Source organism: Brassica oleracea, chromosome C2 (genome assembly GCF_000695525.1).
Source record: "Brassica oleracea var. oleracea cultivar TO1000 chromosome C2, BOL, whole genome shotgun sequence".
In the NCBI taxonomy this organism is placed as follows: domain Eukaryota; kingdom Viridiplantae; phylum Streptophyta; class Magnoliopsida; order Brassicales; family Brassicaceae; genus Brassica; species Brassica oleracea.
This window is the reverse complement of record NC_027749.1, coordinates 30,443,228-30,466,537: the sequence shown is the minus strand read 5'-3', so window position 1 is coordinate 30,466,537 and position 23,310 is coordinate 30,443,228. Positions and strand designations below refer to the sequence as shown.

Here is a 23,310-nt window from a genome sequence, read left to right as displayed (position 1 = left end):
ATTTCTTAATCTTATCTAGATTTCCTTATTTGTGTATTATCTCTAACTCACTAAACACCTTTTTAATGAGATAGCTATGATATAGCTGGTGGAAGCTCCCTTGATCTAGTGGTTTGAATAATGGTCATTAATAATTCTATACCATGATATTTGAGTTTCAAATCCCGGAGAAATGGGAATTATGCAGATTAAATGTGGAAAGACTTACAAGAGATCTTCAAGATAGAGCAAGATGTACTGTCAAGCTTGGATATCATACGAATATGAGAAATTTATATAAAGTGTGATGTTTTCAAATTTAAAGAAATTAGAAAGTTTTAGAGTGATAAATATTACATTTTTTGTTGCAAACAATTAAGAGAAAGAAAGAGAATATGTAAATATTCTTTATATAAGAAAACAAAAAAGTTAATTAGGTTAAAACAATTAGGTAGAGAAGATTTCTCAAGAAGTCTTCCAATGAATAACTTCTTGGAAGAACCCCTAAACCTTAAAATTAAATATTTAATTATATCATAATAAAAACTTGCTAAACATAAAATCAATTTATAAAATATTTAATATATAAAAAATAAACACTTATGTGTCAAATTTAGGTGCAGCAACATATCCCTTCGTATCCAGAACCTAGTCCATTAATAAAGCTAGGCCTGGGCGTTCGGGTCTTCGGGTCGGGGTCGGGTCGGTTCCTTTTGGATCCGGGTCTTTTCGGGTCCTAAATATTTAGACCCAATAGGTACTTAGAAATTTTTGGTTCGGGTTCGGGTCGGTTCTTCTCGGGTCCGGGTCGGTTCGGATCTATAATTAAAATACCCATAAAATATCCGTAATTTTTTGGGTCCATATCGTGTCTGGGTCGGGTTCGGTATTTAGGATCTGAAAAGGACATGATATACCCAATTCCATCGAATTTAATTGAATATTTGTCATATATATTTAAAATTTTACAAAACAACTTAAATGAAACTATTAATAATTAAAATAAAACATTTTAAAACACTAAATTTTATATTTTAAAGCTTTATATTACTTTAAAAATGTTAAAAAATAATAACAAATGTTGTTAACAAAAGATATTTCAACTAAGTCATAAAATAATATATATAAAATATAACACAAAAACATCATAGTTTTAGATATACATATTTTTAAGTCGGGTACAAATCGGTTCTTATCGGATCGGATCTATTCGGGTCGGTTCTTTTCAGGTCCGGGTCTATTCGGGTCGGTTCCTTTTCGGTTCCGGTTCTTTCGGGTAAAAAAAATTTAGACCCAAAAGGTACTTGTAAATTTTCGGTCCGGTTCAAGGTCGAGTATTTTTGGGTCGGTTACGGTTCGGGTCTTCGGATCCAGGTTAAAATGCTCAGGCCTAAATAAAGCCCTTTCCAGTAAATATACCTAACCAGATAACCTTAATGTCAGACCCACTGAATGTCAGAAAACTCATCATGCCGAGACTTCTACACTGGTCCTAGTCCTAGCCATATAAACCTTTCTTATGAAACCACATTTAAACACTATAAATAAATAAATTTGTCTGGTCCCAAGCTGAACCGGTTCAAAATACGAAACAAATCGATAAAATAATAAGATAATAATATTTTATAAAATTCTAAATAAATACGTGGTCCCTTTAAAATCGTAAATTAATAATTTATATATATATATATATATATAAATTTTATATAAGTACAATCAAATAATTATATTATTTTCTTTATTTCAAAATAAAATTATCTATATATTTTCTTAACACTTCAATATATTTTGCTAATATTTAGTAAAATTACATCTAAACCACGGTTAAATTTTATAAAACATATTTCAAATACACCAAATTATACAATAAATATAATGTGAAAGTCAAATTTCAAAATTTGAATAATGTATATATGCTAAAATTAATTATTTTTTATTTTATAAAAAAATAATTCTAAAATTGAAAAAAATTCAGAAAAGAAATTTTTGTAAATTAATATCTTTATAAATTGATAAATATCATAATATCTCTACATTGCAAGTCAAGTTTTGACAAGTCTAGTAAAGAATTATTAACTCTTTATATTTTCTATCTTCAAACTATTTGAAGATTTTGTTGTTAATTAAAACTTTTAATTCAATTTGTATTTTTGAAAATTATTTTGCTAATTAGAAAGTGTGGAAGCCTCTTTGGTCCAGTGGTTTGACAAAGGGTTCATTAATGATTTTACACTAGGAGGTCCGATTTCGATTCTCAGCAAAGATGAATTATGCACAACGTTGGAAAAAAACTTACCAGAGATTTTCAGCATGGCGCAAAGAGTACCGCCAGTAATGGATCTCATACGGAGGCCCCGGGTTTATGCAGTCAGACGTGAATCTTCATAAGGTAGATAAAAATTTTGACTGTAATATCATCTATGTAATGTTTCTCGTAGTTTGTAATAGTATAGTGGACAAAAAATTAGAAAATGTGTAAACAAAATGAAAGAATATACTTTTAAGTTTTATTCCAAATTCATTAACTAACGGTTCATATAATGTAGTATTTTTCTCCCCCTTCAAGAGACATGTTACTTAGATTAAGATTAGTCTTGGTTATTTATAGTCCTTCATTTGTGATCTTGTATTGTATTTGTTTTTGTCTTAGGTTTCAGGTACCTTTTAACATATTGTATTGATAGTGATACAAGCTGAGGTATAGCGTTTTGAAGCATCGTTAATTTAACATTTGTGGATCTACAAAACGCGTAAACATGTAGTAATCAACAATCAAAAGAAAAATCTACTTAGCTGCTGGTTTGTTCAAAGTTCTATTGTCAAGACTTTACATATGCATTCAAGAGCGAAAACAAACACCCGTGCAATAGTACTAAATTAAGGAAACACATAAACATTAATGAATTGGACTTTAATTTTCATAAATATTTTTTTTTTTGGTAAAATGTTAAGCTATTTCATAAATATTTTTATTAGTCATGCTTAACAAATTTGATATATAAAACTATAACATGATAATACTATAACAAAATATGAACGAATTAGTGGGGTATGTGGAAGTATGAACACAAATATATTGGTGTAGACACTAATCTAACCCAAAATAATTAAATATTAATTTGTAGAAGTATATGACCCCCTAATTAAGCTTTTTACCTTGTTACTATATACAGCACTAGGGATGTGGGTGTTTTGAATTTGTCTTATTAAATTGTTGTAATAAATTTATCATACGCAAATGTATAAAGTGTAGTTTTCTATTTTGTATTGTTAAAATTTATTGATATTATAGGACGTTTTATTATGAAGGAGGTTCTTTTGTTTAACGGTTGTCTTTTTTTTTTTACACAACTTTCATTAATTCTTAAACATTCGAACTACAAAGAAGAAAAGAGTTTAAACAAACTCTACAAACAAAAGACGATACAACATAAGCGATAGATATAGAGAAACCTCTAAGATAGGTTGACAGCGAACTCAGAGAAAAACTCGAATGCGTCGAAGCAAGCTTCATGGCAATGCCAGAAACTTGAGAGATAGTCACTTTGTGGGACGTTGATACCCAATCCGCACCTCGGAATACCGTCGAAATGAAATCCGTTGCATCTTCAGGCCCCGAACGGACCGCTCCACAAGATAGACAAACGATTATAGATATGGGCATATACCTCCATTTAACGTTTAGAGGGAAAACACTCCTTGAAAAGGAGACTGGAGATAAGACGGATCGCTTCTCTGAAGAAAAGGATGCTAATGATGATAAAGACGAAAGTCCCGGTGAGTGAAAAGGTTGTAACTTCTTCATAAAAGAGAGATGACGCATTGTGTGCAAGTATGTTTCGGTAAAAATCCCAATGAATCCACCGGAAATCTTTAGAAAATTGATCAAAAATATCAACATCCCCCACAATAACATGGGCTGTGAAACTGTTGGGCTGACCAACAAATCATCAAGAACTGTTGGGTCCACCAGGCCCAATCTCATTACTTTGTGGCCCAGCTCGAAATGGACGGAGCAACGCCAGCGATAGGTTGGATTGTCAAGTACAGTGTAGCGCCAGGTGAACGAATGGTTTTGGTTCGGTGAGAGGAGGAACGCCGGTGACCTCCGATCTACTGGTGTTGAGCTTACGTGTGGCGGAGTAGTGTGACGGAAGCTATCACTTTCCCGGAGGGGCAAGAGATGCTTCAGAACCAGAACGGATGGTGAAGGCGGTGGAGATGGCTTGTGGGTGGAGGTGAAGGGGGGGAGAGACGGTAAGGGGAATCCCCCTGAAAATAACAGATCTAGCGGACCTATAGCAAGAAAGCCAGCAGCTTCCATCCTCAACGCCAAGTTGCCTCCGAGAAGAAATGTCGGTTTGAGATGGAGTGTTGATAGTAGCGGTGGAGACTACGACGAGACTTGAACAAGATGTTGACACCACGGAGACCCGAGGAAGACAGCAAGCGAGAGATGAAGGTGGATCTGGCTGGTGAGGAGCAGATCCATGGGGATACGACTCTGGGAAGTAGATCCATGGGTTTGAAGCATAAACATGGTGGTTGAAGGTAGAGCAGAGCACGGTGTGAGGGGGAGTCCCCCAGAGAGAGCCGAATCCGGTGAGAATAGTCCCGCGAAGCAGTCGCCAACACATTCCGACGAACAGTCTCCAAAGAGAAGTTCCGGCGTCAAGCAAAGCGACCATCACGGCGGAGATAAAAAAACAGAAACTTGAAAAAATGATCAAAACAAAGAGGAGAAGAATCATAGAGAGAGAAAGGTAAGCAGAGGCCCGACGCCGACAGCCAAGGACGCCGCTGGCGTCGAGAAACGGTAATAGCGGTGGCTTCTTGATATTCGCGCTCTGAGAGAGTTTTGAAACTAGGGCGAACTCAGGTTTTTCTTTCTTTTAATTCTTTATTTCTTTTTTTCTTGTCGTTGATGAATCAGAAGAAAGGACCGCAAGAACGTTTAACGGTTGTCTATGTTTTAAATATTTGGGCGCATGTGACAGCATCTAAAGTCCAACATATACGATGTGAAGATGGTTTTAAATTTATCGGTCTACCCTAATAGAAGGCATTTATAAACATGTAAACGCTAGTTTTTGTAAAGAACATTTTTTTTTTGGTAAAATTTTTGTAGAGAACATAGACAACTGTTTGTTAACATATTTGGGTTGTATTTTTTCTATTACGTATAATTTTCTTTAAAATTGTTTATGATAGATATGTGTAGGGTTTAATTGGTGCTTACATAGTTTTTTAATATAATATAATATATTTTATAGTTTATATAATTGGTGGTTAAATATTACTCTCTCTGTTCCCGAAAGTAAAATTTTCTAAAATGTTCACGCTTATTAAGAATTCAATAAATATTTATAATTTAATTTTTCTTTTACTTTATTACATACTTTCCAATAACTTTTCACCAATGAAATTTAATCAATTCAAATATTTTCATTTAATGTTTTTAAAAAGTATGAAAAAATACCTTAAACATATAGAAAATCTATCTTTGTGGTACAAGTAAAAAATCTAAAACATCTTACTTTCGGAAACGGATGAAGTATTTAAATACATAAAACCCATTTTAGAGAGATAAATGGATCCGATGGTGACATTGGATTTGTAAGTTAGAGAAGGGCTTAGGAAAGCAATCTTGGATGAGAGGCCCAGAGTTTCGTATGTCTCTGTTTTGCTATCGTTATACAACATTGGCGATGGAGTGGAAAAGTTATTTTGAAATCAGAAAATAAAAAGCCAATTAAAACAGAGAAAGCTATAGTTTCATGGAGTTGGTTGATTCTTCAGAGTTCTCCTGTTTGAAGGAGTAGACACAGTTTGTGATTGTTCGGTTGATTACTGAGAGGATTCAGTCTTGCGGAGGTAGTAAAGAGGGCCTTACTTAAACATAACAGTATAGAAGGAACTTTGGTATGTCTCTGTTTCCGTGAACGGTATTGTCGTTTATCTATTTTTTCGTACATATTTAATAAGAATTTTGAGCATATGAGGGAAATCAAGTTACTGAAAATCTGATATTATGTTTTGTCAAAGTCCTAAAGTAAGCCAGAAAAAATGAATTGTATGGTAAATTAGAAAACCGTCGTAGTCATTGCTAATCCTAGGAATCTGGGAAACTTTGTTTCATTAATGGATACAAAACATTTCCATTATACGCACAATTTTTTTGTATATATATATATAGTTTTTTTTTGCATTTGTATTTAAATACATAATAGCTAAACCATTACGAAATATAAATGGGTAGACATATTATAATTTATTTTTAATTTTTTCATGGTTTTAAACAAATTTGAGATGCTCTTTTATGTTAGTTATTTAAGTTATGCGAAATCACTTTTAAGTTTATAATTGATTTAAGATTTGTTTTGGTTTAATTAAGTTCCAAAATTAAAGAGTTTGTTTATATGTTACAAAAAAAGAGTTTGTTTATATATTTTTCCCCCTAGAAATTCTATACAGTTATGAAATGTGTGCATTTAAATATATCAAAGTTAAATCCATTTTCACCAATTTCGGTAACAGCAAATGAGAGGTCACCTCAAACCCCTAAATCTTCCCAAGACATATCAGTTACTTGTGTCCAAAGAAATCATATGAGTGTTCATTTTGGTTTTTCTCTTTACTCAGTTTCCTCTTAAATTTCATCCTCCACTTTTTTTTTAATCCCAAGTTTTGGTAAAGACTATGATATGAACCACGTCATTTCTCATCTGCCTGTTTCTATATATTATAATGAACATTGACGTTGTGATTCTCTAGAATATAGTACAATATTGGTTTAAATGAAAACAAAAGAAACCCTCTAATTCCAGGATTCTGGAGTTTAAGCAATTGAAATCAATAAACGCGAAAGTATCTTCCACCAAGATTCTGTTGATAATTTACTGGTGACCCTTGAGCCTCTCCTTTTCCTCTCAAGATAACTTGGCCACCAAATGGTATATCTATGTATGTTCCTGCATAATCTCTTGAGCCTCTCTTCCGTATCTGCGCATTCCTTCATATTTTCTTGAGTATTAGCTATCATATTTGTTTGAATCAAAAGAAACATATTAATTTAAGTATGTATCATAAGCGGTTGAAATCAATACAAATTAGTTTGAATGAAAACAAAAGAAATCACTAGTTGCAGGAATGAAGTTCATAAGTTTCTGAAATCAGTATCAATTCTAGAACTCAGCATCATAAGCGGTTGAAATCAGGAAGACTGCAACACAATTGTTTTGTGTTATTTTAGTATAAAAATATAAGATGTAACATAATCGAGCAAGGAAGTATTCACCGAGCAATAATTTTCTTTGGATAATGGATTCTGTCAACTTGAGCTTTTCATCCAACTTAGCCAACTCCTCAGTAAGCTATATTCACACATAAGATGAAAACGCAATGGAAAAAAGTCACAACTTACAACCAAGAAAGAGAATGTGCATAACTAAAAGGCCATGTCTATATCGAATAGAATGAACCTTCACTGAACAGGTGTTTGTTCTTCTTCAGACGGTAGGAGTTAACAGAAATGTGGATGAACGTAAACTGTGGCCGAAGAGCAATTACATGATTATTTCACAGACGTAACAGAAAACTAAATAATAGAACTCTGGCTACAACGCCCATCTATCAAAACAGTGAGAAGGATACGTGAGGTTGCCAACAAAGGTAGGTGAGCTTGGAATCGAAAGTTTGAAAGGTTTGTTGGGAGAGATGATTGCCATGTCCGGCCTCTGGCGTATATATAACCCTAGGTTTCAGACGTTACCATGGAAAGATGCATGATAAAATCAATTCGAAGGAGTGGAGAGAGTGGTTTAATAGTTGATATCGCGATCATTATATGAGACTCTTGAATGCAAAAGGAAAACGTTACTTTCAATCGTCCCTGTGATTTTTTTCCTGCTAGACAACATTAGGTCTAGAAAGAAGATAGCCAGATTATTTATATGGGCTTTAGGCAAACAGACCCTATAAAACCAGGTTAGTAAAAGGTCGTAAAGAAGTAAACGAAAGATTCGTCTTTTCTTCAGATATATAGAATTGGAGACACGTGTCCTCTTTTGCTACTCCTTCGTGATGATGTGGCAGAGTTTTCTCCTTTATATATATATAGATAGATAATTGGGACTTGTTACCCGGTAGTGATTAACTTGAGGTAAAAAATCCAATACGGTGAAGCAACCAAGGTTCGAGTCCCGGCCATTGAGAAATTAACATTTCGAATCCCGGTCATTGAGAAATTAACATTTCGGTATCGCCAAAGACAGGGAACCGACACGTGTCAACACATGACTAGTCTGGACCATTTCTGTGGATCAGGATACCCCTATATAATTCAAAAAAAATAAATAAATAGATAGATAGATTATAGAGTTTAATTACTGAAATCACTAAAATAAAGATGTAAAATTTTTATATTGGTTTACCATTGACAACGTACAGATTTAGTCAAAGAAACGGCATACAGTCGTCGGTTTAAAATCTCAATAGAAAGACACCAACGTGCAATGGTGTTCACTAGTATACAGAAATTATTAAAAACATATTTTTAAATACATGCATTAACAAGATACATTCCAATGGTTTCTGCATATATCGAATTCCTGTTTTAAGGCTTGAGACCAAGAGTGAGCTCAAGGGACGATTCTTCTTCACCTTTGGAAGCCTTTGTTGATTTTACTGACACAGTAACAACATTACCATCATCTCCAATATCACAAACAATTTTACCATTGTCATCATCAGCTTTACTTTTACTAACTCGGACCTGTTAAAGCAAAAGTATAGAACTAATTATTTCTAAACTAACATCTCTATTTTTGCAAGCTGAGATGGACGCATGCCGGTTAAGATGATATCAAAATCCTTTTCATGTTTTCATAGTTATAGAGAACATTATCTATATTATTAAAATAGAAGTACAAAATAGAAATCTCCTTAATTTTACTACTTATTTACAATAGAATGCCACTGAGATATTTATTGAACATATATCTAAGCATACTTGTCTTTTCCTAATTTAAACAATAGATTTAATCCACCAATATTTTCATAATTTAAATAATAGATTTTTTAATCGAATTTTAACCAAAATAGATTTCTCAATAGATTTCCCTATATATTTTGTATTAACATATTAAATATTTTTTAATATTTATTAGTAATAAATAATAAATTAAAACCACACATCATAATCAATTTATATAATATATAAATAAAAATATAAAATAAACTATTCATACATTATTGGTATAATGTTTTCATATATATAAGTCCAATTATTTTAAAATATTGTATTTACTTATATCACTGTGATCTAATTGACGACTAAAATCACAAAAATTTATATTATTAAAATAAAAGTACAAAATAGAAATCCCCTTAGTTTTACTATTTATTTACACTAGAATGCCACTGATATATTTATTGAACATATATCTAAGTATGCTTGTCTTTTCCTAATTTAAACAATATATTTAATCCTCCAATATTTTTCTAATTTAAATAATAGATTTTTTTAATCAAATTTTAACCAAAATAGATTTCTCAATTGATTTCCCTATATATTTTGTATTAACATATTAAATAGTTTTTAATATTTATTAGTAATAAATAATAATTTAAAGCCACACATCATAATCAATTTATACAATATATAAATAAAAATATAAAATAAACTATTCATACATTATTGGTATAATGTTTTCATATATATAAGTCCAATTATTTAAAAATATTGTATTTACTTATATCATACACTGTGATCTAATTGACGATTAAAATCACAAAAATCTATATTATTAAAATAAAAGTACAAAATAGAAATCCCCTTAGTTTTACTACTTATTTACACTAGAATACCACTGAGATATTTATTGAACATATATCTAAGGATGCTTGTATTTTCCTAATTTAAACAATAGATTTAATCCTCCAATATTTTCTAATTTAAATAATATATATTTTAATAAAATTTTAACGAAAATAAATTTCTCAATTGATTTTCCTATATATTTTGTATTAAAATATTAAATATTTTTCAGTATTTATTAGTAATAAATGATAAAGTAAAAACCAAACATCATAATCAATTTTTATAATATATAAATAAAAATAAAGTATTCATAAATTATTGGTATAATGTTTTCATATATATAAGTCCAATTAGTTAAAAATATTGTATTTACTTATATGATACACTGTGATATAATTGACGATTAAAATCACAAAAATATAATTATTCAAAGTAAAAAAATTGTTATGTTTTAAATGTAATACAAAAAATTTGTTAATACATTTAAAGCCAACGGGTCAAGCTCTAGAAATATATTCAAAGTAATAAATAAAATTATTCTATTTTAAAATGTTATATAAAATTTTTTTAATACAATTTGTTAATATATTATACCATTTAGTATAAAAAAAATTTTGAAGTAAAAAAAAATATTCAGACGGTCACAGCGAGGCTCTAGAAATAAACAATAACAGTGCATGATAATTTTTCGTAAACAAATTTATTTGAATAGAAATTATCATTCCAAATATTTTTATATATTTGTGGATTTATAAAATTTATTTAATTTCTTTTTCAGGTGTGCTAAATTTTTTGGAATTGGAAATAATTATGACTCACCCCTATACTATTTTATTTTTTGTTATAACCGCATAGTTTAGATTTTGATCTAAATTTATAAACTGAAGGTGTAAATTTATTTTGTGATATACGTTTGTGTTTGTGAAAATAATTTAAAATATATACTACAAAGCTTTATTGAGTTAGAGCAAACAAATATATGACTTTTAAAAACATGAAGTTATCTACAAAGATGGCAGAAGAAGAAAATGAAGAAGAAGACCATACATGTTGACTATAACATTATTTTGGTTCGAAAAAACTATAAATGTTTGAAAATACGGTTAATGTTAAGAATATTTACTATTAAAAATGTAGAAATAAGATTTTTACTATATAGAAATGAAATCAAACATCCGCGCGGGATTTAGTTTCTAATTAATAATCTACTGAAATTAAATTTCATATATACGCTTCACTTTTAACTACATGTCTATACTAGACTTACAAGCTGCATAAGCATTATATTGTTATCAACTCACAAAATATTTAACAAAAATAAATAACTATTCACTAAATACAGTTGATAAAAAAAACAAAATTATATAAACAGGGTAGACAAATTTCGATAAACCATATATAGTGAGCAATACACTTGGAAATAATATATGGCATGTTGAACTTATATATAAATATATATATCATTCAAGTTTATATATATATTTGTCAACTGTATATGTTAGTGTATAATATATATTTATGATAGTGTAAGAAATGTATAGTGAGATAAATTTTACTAGTGATGACTAAAAGAACAATCTGGTAGTATATATCAATGATTTCTTTTCTTTTGATAAACCATATCTATCAATGATAGAGCGACAGAAAATTCATCGAAAATTTACCCTTGAAGACTCATATAGAGACGTGCAAGTAAAATAGTCACTTGGTACGTCCTTAATTCCATTACTTGATTCTCCAAATGTTATTATGTTTTCATACATTTCGTCTTCTCGCCTACAATAAATTCATATAAAAAATGTATACATATATAGTTGTGGTTCACATTTAAACCAAGAAGTGTTGACAAAAAAAAAACCCCAGATGTATATTAATAAACTTTTCAATTAATAACTAGACGATACCTTAGTTGATTTTGGAAAAGGTTGGCGTTGCCTCGGAGACGTTCATAATTATGAAGGTACTGTTGAAACTGCCACCAAGTCACTTCCCCTGTCACTCTAACACTTCTCTTTGCTAATATCCCGTCTGCCAAATATTGCATGTGTATATGCAAGCATTATGTTTTTTTCTTTTGAAAATGCAAGCATTATGTTGAACATCAATGTATGGTCCTACCGTCCTAAACAAATACATACAATACGTACATCATCGTATAATGTTAAATTGAAATGTAAATTATATTTCTTTACCTTGCATGGATTCTTCCAACTTCATGCTCCTATACATCTGTTGGAGAGTAACTAAGAGATATGGTTATCCAAACTAAAATCTACTCCCTCCGTTTCATATTAAGTGTCGTTTTAGAGAATTTTTTTCGTTACAAAATAAGTGTCGTTTTCGATTTTCAATGCAAAATTTATTAATTTTATGCAAAATTTATTTTTCTATTGGCTGAAATATGGTTAGGTGTATAGGTAATAGTGTTTTTTATAGGAAATGTAAAAAATTATTTTTTTCCTTAATCCGTGTGTCGAAACCTAAAACGACATTTATAATGAAACAGAAGGAGTATTAACTATGGTTTTACAAAAAAAAAAATCTATAAAGTAAGATGCTGTTCATAAATACACATATAATGATATAGGTAGGTTATCTATAAGTAGCTATATGTATATAAATTTTAGGACCTGGAGATGACTCTTCACATGTGATATTGTGAGTCCTCTTACATCCATTAACTGTAAAACCATCTTAGGAGTTGCTCCTGCATTTTTCAGAAAAATATGAAATTCAGACACATGTGACAACCCAGGATAATAAATTTGTAAATATCTTGATTTTGAGTGAAACGAAATCGAAAAGGGTCTTTACTGCCAGAAGTCAAAGAAATAACCTCAAAAGGAATACAATTTCCATGATTGATAAACTTTACTAGAAAAAATGTTTTTTTTTAAAGTACTAGAACTAGAACAAATGTTGTTGACAGAATTTGAGAAATTCTTCATTCTTGAGACAATTAGTAACTATAATTTTAGAAGAGAAAGAAAACTGCTTACTATGTTCTCCACCTAGTTGTTCAACGGCTTGAACAAAAGAGTTGTGAAGATCAGAATTCCATCGCAGCCGCGGCACTTTTGACCTAACATATGATCTAACGATAGGGGTCTTCATCGTTTCTTTTCCTAAGCTTACAATTTGTTCGAAAACTCTCGGTCGATTCAATATGGTTGCAGCAAATCAGAAAGGGGTGAAGGCAACTGCTAGAAAATTCTCTATTTTCAGATAGGCAAATTTTGTATGTTGGACTAGTTGTCTTCGTAACCCCTGTCTTATTTTTTACTTTCTCATTTTTCTTGGTGGGGAAAAACGGGAAATGTAGACCTTAAAAAGGAGATTAAATTATTTTAAATTTGTTGTTGTGATTTGTCATGTTGTGGTGCTTTTAGTCAATATATTTTCCGTTTCTGTGAATTCCTTTGGATATCCGAGAGAAAGAATTAATCGACACCTCAAGTCTTGTTTCTTGTGACAATAATATGTATGAGAACTTCGTCTAAAACACTCAAACCATAAACCAGTACTTCTTCTTATTTTTTTAAACAATGGTAGAAGCCAAAAAGAAAGTTAGGTTAATTAAATGACGTAAAACTCATGTAGCATATATAATCATTTTGAGCCAAATGATTTAGATAATCAAATAGTATTCTAAAAAAAATAAGTCATATAATATAGTGAATTATCAAAATTTTATAAAAATAAAGAATGACGGTATTTCAGGGTTTTGCATCAATTCCTTGACTATTTTTATTGTCTTTGATATCATGACAAAATGTTGGTCAGAAGACTCCACTTGATCAATATTCATCTTCTCGTCAAGAATATATATAAGGAACCTAAATGGTTTAAATTCGCATTAAACATAGTGACAAACATGCTAACTAAGACAAATGATCTACTACTTAACTAAAACAAAATTTAGTTTTAAATAAAGGACGATATCTAAATATCATGGAGAAATTGCTTGAAATACCATAATTTGACTACAATTTTTCAAATATTTTGTAAGTTATTTTTAAATATTTATAAATTATTTAGGAGGATTATCATAAACATAAGTTATTTATAAAAATTATTATCTTTAAAGATTAATTTTGGAAAGTGATATTAAATTTGTGGTAAAATTAAAATTCCATCATTATTATGTACTAGTTAGAAATATAAATTTAGAATATTTTCAATATATTTAAAAATGTTTAAAATTACTGCAGTGGAGTTAAAAGAGTAATATATATGGCTTATCTAGATTTCCATTATATTTATATTTACAATAATAAAATAGTTCTAAAAGTTATGCTAAATAGCCAAAGAAAGAGACTTAGGATATGACTAGTGTAAACACATAGGTCGCCTGAGTTTATACATGCATGTAGTTTTGAATGTTACTAAGCGATTTGTACGATTAGTATATCGGTTAGAAATTAGTATGTTCAATAACGATTTAGAAATAAATTAACAATATTAATATTTTATATAATTATAATATATGAAAATGATATTATTAAACTAAACATAAAGTTAATATTATATTTTTAAAATTATATTTGGGTTTATATATATCTATATATTTATGATTAAAAAATATAGTAAATATTTTGTTTCAAAGTTTTATATAAATTTAGATATAATACATATTAGTATTTATATTATGTCACTTTTAAACAATTAATTAAATATTATTATTTTTATATTTATAGTTTTAAACCAAATATATTTGTATTTAAATTTCCTACAACCATCACAACCGAAATGCTAGTTGGAATTAATTTTTTGATTTTGAAAAGATTAGAACAGTATAAAACGGATTACAGAGTTTTTTTTTGTAATTGTTATAAAACACCAAAAATCATTATCATCTGCAAACGCAAGTGCATTAATGAAAACATTATTTATACTAAAACAAGGAGAACATAAAGAAATAATGTACAAGAAAACAGAAATTTCATACATAAAGAAATAATGTACAAGAAAACAGAAATTTCAATACCAAGAATAACATAAATGGTAATTAAGATGCTATATAGGTACAACAAAAGTTCATACACAAGAAAACCGAAATTAATAACAATTTCAATTTAATATTATTGTTTGTGTAACTGACGCGACTTGGTCCTTCTAATTCTCTCCAAAACGACAAAGAGCAACATCGTAACTCGGGAATATACTTACTCAAAGCAGATTCAAAGCGGTGTATTAAAAAATGCCACTACGTTGTAGTCCAATCAGGCCCGGCCTGGAAATATTTTGGGCTGAAAGTAGCACATTTTATTTTAGACCTCTTACTGAATAATTTTAAAAAATAAAAATAAACAGAGAAAATTGTGGTTGATGATATTCGAACCCTGTACCAAAAAAAATGTTTTTTCGCCACTATACCAACTACGCTGCAGAAGAACTTGACAGAAAAAGGCTGAAATAATTTAACTTATTCAAAGGGCCGGAAGCATATGCTTCCTTCGCTTATACCCAGGGGCGCTACTGAGTCCAATGATCACTATTCAAAATTGTTTCAATTTTTTAACCACGTGAACACGAATTCATCCGATATATATATATATAGAGGGTTAGAGATATGGTTTTAGCAAATAACCCTAGTTACAAATCTTGTTATTAATTAATGTTTTAAAACATACGATCTAAGGCGTTCAATATGACGTCGTATATATTAAAATAGTGTAATGCATGTATATAGGTTGACGGAATGTACGAACCTGAATAAATAAAATACAAAATCAAAGGGAATAAGGGAGAGCGGCTAGGGTTTTCTAAAGCGGACTGGAATGGCGATTCCCTCCGTATCAATACGCTCCTTGACGTATTGGTTCATCACATTCATTGGTGTATTACGGTGGTTGTTGCTTGTAGACGATCAGTTCATCATTTTTTTCTCGTTATGTATCTGTTGATTTTGCTAGATCTCTTGGTTCTCATCGGATCTAACGTTCTCTTGGGCTTGTTTCAACTGATCTATCGAAGGTATCACTACCTCGAAGGTTTCATCAGGCCTACCCTATCAATCCGGTTCTCTGACCTAGCTATGGTCGACAGAAGAGAGATTGAAGATGGCGGCCTCTGATCTAAATTTTTTTTGGCGTTAGATTTCACCTTCTGGCTGCAGCATCACGACACCGCAATCTCGAGTTTCCTCACTAATTTAGTCGAACATCCCACTACTGGATCTTTCCATAAGACTCTTACATACGTCGATTTGTGAAACCATATCCTCGTATGGGTCCATCAAACCGTGTTAGATCTGCTCATATGGAAGATACAAAAGGGAAAGGTATTATTTATGAGGATGACGATGAGCCTATTATGTTGGAGGAACAAGATGATTCTCATACAATCCGAAAGTTTCGTATGTCTCTCATTGGAAAATTTCTCAATCCTAAAAATCAGAATGTTGAGAAACTGCTACAATTTATGCCCACTCAATGGAAAATGGAAGATCGTATCACTGCGAATGATCTTGGTAATGAGAAGTTTCTGTTTAATTTCTCATCAGAGGATGACATTCAAGAAGTTCTAAGGCAAGGTCCTTTTCACTATAACTTTTGTATGTTTGGCTTGGTGCAATGGGAACCCATTGTGCATGATGACTATCCTTGGATCATCCCATTTTGGGTGGAGATTACCGGCATACCTCTTCATCTATGGACTGTGAAGAACATTGGTGGGAGACTTGGTCACATTGATACTATGGAGTTATCTGCGGGTAGGCTGCTAATAGATGTTGATTAAAGAAAGCCTCTTGTGTTTGCAAGAAAGGTACAATCCACAAGCGAATATGAAGTGACTTGCAAGATCAAGTATGAATTGTTGTTCAAGCATTGTAACTATTGTGGTCTGATGACTCATGAAGAGTCATATTGCTCCAAGAAATTAGAAGAGACAAAATCTCAACTGGCTAAGACTGATCTCTTTTCTCGTGTACAACTCCCTCAGCATAATATCACTCGTCAGACATTGTTGTCGGATGATAATGGGCGACTTCAGCATCACGATCGTTATGACAAGAGATATAATGATCAGAGCTCTCAACTGAACCACGGTGAAGCTATTCCGTTCAATCCACACAATGTACAGACCATCGTAGGTACATTCGAGATGATAGACATGGCTCACTAATAGGGATGGAGGTGGAGAAAAACATCGATATGAAGACAAGTATGGTGCGGTGAGGAAATTTACTGCAGGGTATAGAGATCTTATGCTCCATATGAGCATAAGAAATATCAAAAATGGAGAGAAGTAGCACCGAGCTGAGGAAGCTGGTAAGTTTAAACCACAAAAGTCGTTTCTCATTTCAGAGGGTTCGTCTAGCAATGTGTCCCTAAGGATTAATGATACTGTATTGGAGAAACCCAACGATATGGGATATGGAAAATAGTACCATAGTTACTCCTTCTCATATTGATCTTCATAACGAGGAGAACGTAATGATATGTGGTCGTGAAGTTGTAAAGGCGATAACTTTCTCTCCTATGGAGGAAGAGAATCATGAGAATTTTAATAAAGAAGATCAAATGATTGATGCGCTTCAGGATATGGATATTTTTGGATCTTCTAGTATTACGTTCGCTTATCATGATTCGAGGATGGTATGTGATGATGAAGGTAATGATTTACTTGGAGAAGATCTTAAGTAGATGGAGATAAAGGCTGTGAGTTCGGAGAGTTCTGGTTCAAAGGTGGGTCACAAACCTAGAGGTCAATCGTCAAGCCGAAGTGGAACACGATTGGGTGTACGTGCTGGAGCGCCTTTCATATTGCAGATCAAAAAGGCCGCGTTCCTGCGTAGAGGCTCACCAAGAACACGCCAATCGTCTCCAGCGAATTTTCCTTCATATGAGGTAAGTAAAAGCCAGTGGAATCGACACAGGGGTACGAGTAAAGCAAGCAACTGTTCTCTCAAAGATAATGGTTTGGAGGGGTCCAAAAAACCCCTCAAAAATCATATATGAGGATAATCAGTTGGAACTGTCGAGGGATTGGGAACAACCTTACAGTTCGATGCCTTACAAAGATGTGTCAGAAGCATCACCCATAACTTGTGTTCCTTTCTGAGAAGAAGAACATGAGCTTGCTGTTGCAAAACATTCATGCCAACTTAGGTTGGATCATTTGTTTATCGTTGAGCCACTTGGTCTCAGCAAAGGTTTATTTTTTTTTTCTATGGATGAATTTCATTTTAATGTTTTATTTTCGAATAACATAATGATTGACATTAAGGCAGTCATTGATGGATATGACGTTTGTTTATGGACACCCAGTACTAGAAAGAAGAGAACAAGTTTCGGAACGTCTTACGCGTTTCTCAACAACAAAAAATGGACATTGGTTTATAATATGAGAGTTTAATGAAATCACTGGCCATAATAAAGGAGGAAGACAACGTTCAGACATCTCATTTTTACTTTTTAGGTAGATGTTACGCGATTGTGGGATGCTAGAATTCCCATTTACGGGGAACATGTTATCATGAGTAGGAAAGAGAGCAGAAAGAACAACTGTTAGATGTCGCCTAGACATAGCTATTGGAAATGAAGATTGGCATGATTCTCTTGCTCTGCGGTAAAGTATATGAGGCTATGTGGATCGGATCATCATCAAATCCTAGCGGACCTCATCAAGAAACTAATAAGGAAATAAAAAAAAAAATCAAATTTGACAAAAAATGGCTGGATAATAAGGAACTTTGGCAAGTCATTCTTGAGGGATGAAAATCTCCAGATCTTCCACCTGATGCAAATATTATGGAGCACATTTTGAGCTGCCGCAAAGCCTTGAGTTAATGGAGGAGAGAGGACAATATAAACTCAGAAAAGCTTGTGGAAGATCTAAAAGAGAAGGTGGAAGGTCTGTACTCGAATGATGATGTTGTAACTGAGGAAATAACAGAAGCATTAAAGAAACTATCAGATGCTCTTAAAGTAGAGGAGATTTTCTGGAAATAGAAATACAAAAAATTGAGATTTCTGGCTAAGAGAAGGCGACATAAATACAGTTTTTACATGCATTGACAAATCAAAGGAGAGCAGGGAATAAAATCACACAGCTTTTAGATACAAATAAGAAAGTTGTTGAGGATGAGGAAGGACTGGTAGTCATTGTTACTAATTATTTTAGGCAAATATTTGAATCCTCTAACCGAGAAGATATAGAGGAAGCACTATTAGAGGTATCCACAACGATAACTGATTCAATTAATGATGACCTTACAGCTCCGGTCACTGAATGGGAGATCAAATTAGTACTTTTTGTTATGCATCTCGAGAACGCACCAAAGCCAGATGGGATGACAGCTCTATTCTATCAGAAATTCTGGGATATTGTATAGGAGGATTTAACTCATATGATTAATCAATTCCTTTTCGAAGGTTTGATGGCGAATGGCTTAAATGATACATATATCTACTTAATCCCGAAGACAACTTAGCCGAATGATATGTCTAAGTTCCGAACCATAAGCTTGTGCAATGTTAGATACAAGATAATCTCCAAAGTCCTATGCCAGAGATTAAAGAAAGTTCTACAAGACTGAATTTCAGAAACTCAGTCAGCCTTTGTTGCTGGAAGATAGATTTCAGATAATATTATGATTGCCCAAGAGATGTTCCATGTCCTGAGAACTAAACCTAGTGGATGCAAAAAAAAGATAACCATTAAGACGAATTTAAGTAAAGCGTGTGATAGGATGGAGTGGCCATTCATCAAAGCAGTAATGCGGAAAATGGGATTCTCATATACATGGATTGGATGGATTATGCACTGTATAACTTTAGTTAAGTACAAGGTGCTTATGAATGGTCAACCAAAGGAAAATATTGTCCCAGAGAGAGGTCTACGTCAAGGAGATCCTTTGTCTCCTTTCATCTTTATTTTATGCACGAAAGTGCTCGTTAGCTTTCATAATCATGTAGAGAACCAAGGAGGAAAAAAGTATGTGTGTTGAACGCACGTGCCCCTTGGTATCCCACCTTCTCTTTGCTAATGATAGCCTTTTCTTCTGTAAGGCGGAACTCCGTGAGTGTGAATAAGTGATGAAAGTAGTCAGAAAATATGGAAAGGCATCAGGGCAATGTATCAACTTTGAGAAATCCTCTTCACTCTTTAGTAGGAGGATCGGGGCAAATGTCAGATAGCACATTAAGGATACACTTGGAATTCAGAACGAAGGAAGAATGGGGACGTACTTAGGAATTCCAGAAGATATGGGCAGATCCAAATGTAAATTCTTTGCATTTCTCAAGGACAAATTAATGCACAGAGTTAATGGATAGACATGAAGATGGCTTTCAAAAGGAGACAAGGAAGTTTTGATTAAATCTATCCTGCTAGCTCTACCGACATATGTTATGTCTACCTTCTTATCCCCGTTGGAGATATGTGAAACCCTCACGAGTGCCATTGCACAATTCTAGTGGAGTTCAAACTCCCAGAGAGAGGAATTTACTGGGCAAAATGGGAAAAGCTCTGTTTAACAAGGGAAAAGGGCGGGATTGGTTTCCATATGATCCATGAATTCAACCTGGCTTTATTAACAAAACAACTATGAAGGCTAGTTCAAAACCCAGTTTTGTTAGTGGCTCCAGTATTGAAGGGAAGATACTACAGAATGAGTCCGCTTTTACAAACAATCTTTGTTAAGCAGTCCATCATATGTGTGGACCAGTATCGCAGCGGCATGAAAGCTATTGCTATTGAGAATCAGAAAAATATACATTCTAAATATGAGGTCAAGGTGTGGGAAGATCCTTGTATGCCGGCTCACCCTTCAGCCCCAGTTTTACACCAGAACATGAGAGTCATCGACCTTATTAATCAGAAATCAAAGGAATGGGACGTTAGGCTACTGGAGGATTATGTTGCCCCTGCAGATATACCTTTCATAAGGAGTTTCACCATAAGCTTAACTCATCGCCGTAACACCTTCTGTTGAAACTACACTAAAAATGGCAAGTACACGGTTAAATCTGGATACTGGGTAGCTCAAAACTTATTGAAGCATGAGGAAGAGAAGGAGGTAATAGAGCCAAGTATGACTAAGCTTCATGTCTTTGCTTGGACGATAAATGCGCCTCAAAAGATATGTCATCTTATATGGCAATTGATAACAGTTCATGTGGCAGTAACGAGGAATTTGATACGTCGTAATATGAGATGCGATAATTGTTGCCCACAATGTGGAGAACCTGAAGAGTCTGTTAGTCATGCCATCTTCGAATGCTCGCCAGCTTTACAAGCTTGGTCTTTATCAGTGACACCAACAAGTCCATATATCTTTCCGGTATCAAGTATTTATGCTAATATGGATTTCCTTTTCTGGAGAAAGAACAAAATTGTCGAGCCAAAATTAGACAGGGATCCTTATCCTTGGATAATCTGGTATATCTGGAAGGCACCAAATGACAAACTCTTTAGGGGGATAGACATGGATCCATTGGAGCTAGTTCTTTATGTAGAGAGTGAGTGTCAAACCTGGTTCAATGCAAACGAGAGTGTGCCACCTATTCTAGAAAATCAATGTATTGAGGAACCTCAAGTCTTAAGCTTGGGTAACATCTTCATGATAGATGGGTCATAGAAAGCCACTGCACAGTTCAACGGGTGTGGATGGGTTTGGATGAGTTTGGATGGATAGCTTGGAAAAAGTTCAACTTATGGAGATACAAAATTATCCAAGGCAAGAGTCTGCCTTACATTCAGAAGTGGAAGCACTATGATGGGCGATGGATAGTATGCTTCAGCATTCTACATGTTAGAGCTTCAGGACATATATATTGCAAAGATTTGATCACCATGATAATGGAGCCTCATACTTGGTAAAACTTTGCAACAAAATTAAAGAAGATAGAGATCTGCAGATATGCTTCCCGGATTTCAAGATCATTTATATTCTACGAGCGTAAAATCAGATTTCAGATTCTTTAGTTAGGATTACAAGATCTTTTTATAGAAGCTTTGTTTTATTGATTGTTCTATTCCGATTTGGCTATCTACACCGTCCTAAGTTTGAGTAATACAATAGTCGTAAGAAAAAGAAATACTAGTTTAAAAAAAAAAAATAGAATATGAAAACATTGTACAAAAAAATAATATAACATTGTGTTGTTTTGTCCCATGCAGGAACGTAACTTACGCTTGTGAGAGAAGCGTTGCATGTTTGTCAGCGAACACTCAAATTATTTCCATTATTTTATTTTAGTCAACTAAAATTCTCATTTCATTCCCCCTTTGTCAGATGCTTTCTCTATTTTACAATAAATAATAAAATTTTAAAAATTATCTACTTTTTCTAAATTATAACATCATTTATCATCTACTTAAAAACAATTTAATTAATAATAAATAATCTACAAAATAGACATAGTTAAGCATCTATTAATTTTTTTTTTGAAAATCAACATCTATTAATTTTGCATCAAAAATAAAATTTATCTTAAGATTAAATCATATAACTGTTCACATCTGAAATAATAACGTCTCCCTATTTATGCAATTTATAACCAAAACAAATCTCCAAAATATCACTGCTAGGAAAAAAAATATTTAACTATCTAGAATTCAACTCTTCAATTTATGTATTTATAAATTTAGGCTAGTTAGTTTAATTGCATGTGTTGGTGTTGTTAACTTGTTATACTCTTAGTTTGAAATTTCGTGGATAAATGCTTACGTCATAAATGGTATCAGTAAATGTTCGCTTTAGACTATGGAAAAGATTACGACTCAAAGATCCAAATTCCTCATAGTTAACCCAGAAGATTAAATAAAAATCAAAAACGATGTATTAATATTCAAAGTCTGTAAAACCAGTGTATGTATTTTAACATAAAAAAAAACAAAGAAAAGGTTAAACAAGCATATATAAATAAGTTAATGGGAGGAAAATCTGATAAATTGTTTCTAATCAAATCACAATCTGCTTATATATTTTAGCTTACAATTTTCTGTGCTGTTATGAATTTTTCGTTTTGATCAAAGAAAAATCAGGTTGAACAAAAATATGTTATAAATGCATTCCTTTCAGCAAAAAAAAGCACTTCCAGTTTTTCTAAAAATCATTTAATGACTATTTGGCCTCCGTGGTTTACATGTTGGACTGTAACAAATGATCGGTCCACTCCATGGCATTAGTCGGAAGCTATTCTAAACTTGGATCAGGCAGTGTAGTACGTTTTCGGTAGGGCTGTTCAATATGGTAAAACCGAACCGTACCGAACCAAACCGAACCGAAATAGACAATATGGTCTGGTTTTGATATATACCATATAAACCGAATGGATATAATTTTATAAAAACCGTAGGATTTGGATATGGTTTGGTATATAACCGATTAAACCGAATAAACTGAACAAAACCGACTAAAAGTAAAAACATGTAAATATGTATCTATTTTATAACAATACATGAAAATCTATTTGTTACATAAGTTAAATTTGTGTTAATAACTATTACCATAATGTTATAGTAATAAAGAACCTTATATAATTTGTAAAACACTTGAA

General features: G+C 32.3%; 2 protein-coding genes across 2 annotated transcripts; one reads left to right on the top strand and one right to left on the bottom strand.

Annotated features, from left to right (window-relative positions):
• Positions 1-8,593: 8,593 nt before the first annotated feature.
• On the bottom strand, positions 8,594-13,054 carry LOC106323990. Its single transcript, XM_013762022.1, has 6 exons — positions 12,799-13,054; positions 12,430-12,506; positions 11,992-12,028; positions 11,704-11,827; positions 11,464-11,575; positions 8,594-8,752 (listed from the first exon to the last, which is right to left on the bottom strand). Exons 1-6 carry the CDS (start codon positions 12,911-12,913, stop codon positions 8,594-8,596), a joined length of 624 nt encoding a protein of 207 aa, XP_013617476.1. The 5' UTR covers positions 12,914-13,054.
• A 2,973-nt stretch (positions 13,055-16,027) lies between these two features.
• LOC106323989 lies at positions 16,028-16,540 on the top strand. The gene has a single exon (XM_013762020.1). The coding sequence runs from the start codon at positions 16,028-16,030 to the stop codon at positions 16,538-16,540; it is 513 nt and encodes a 170-aa protein (XP_013617474.1).
• The last annotated feature ends 6,770 nt before the right edge of the window (positions 16,541-23,310 follow it).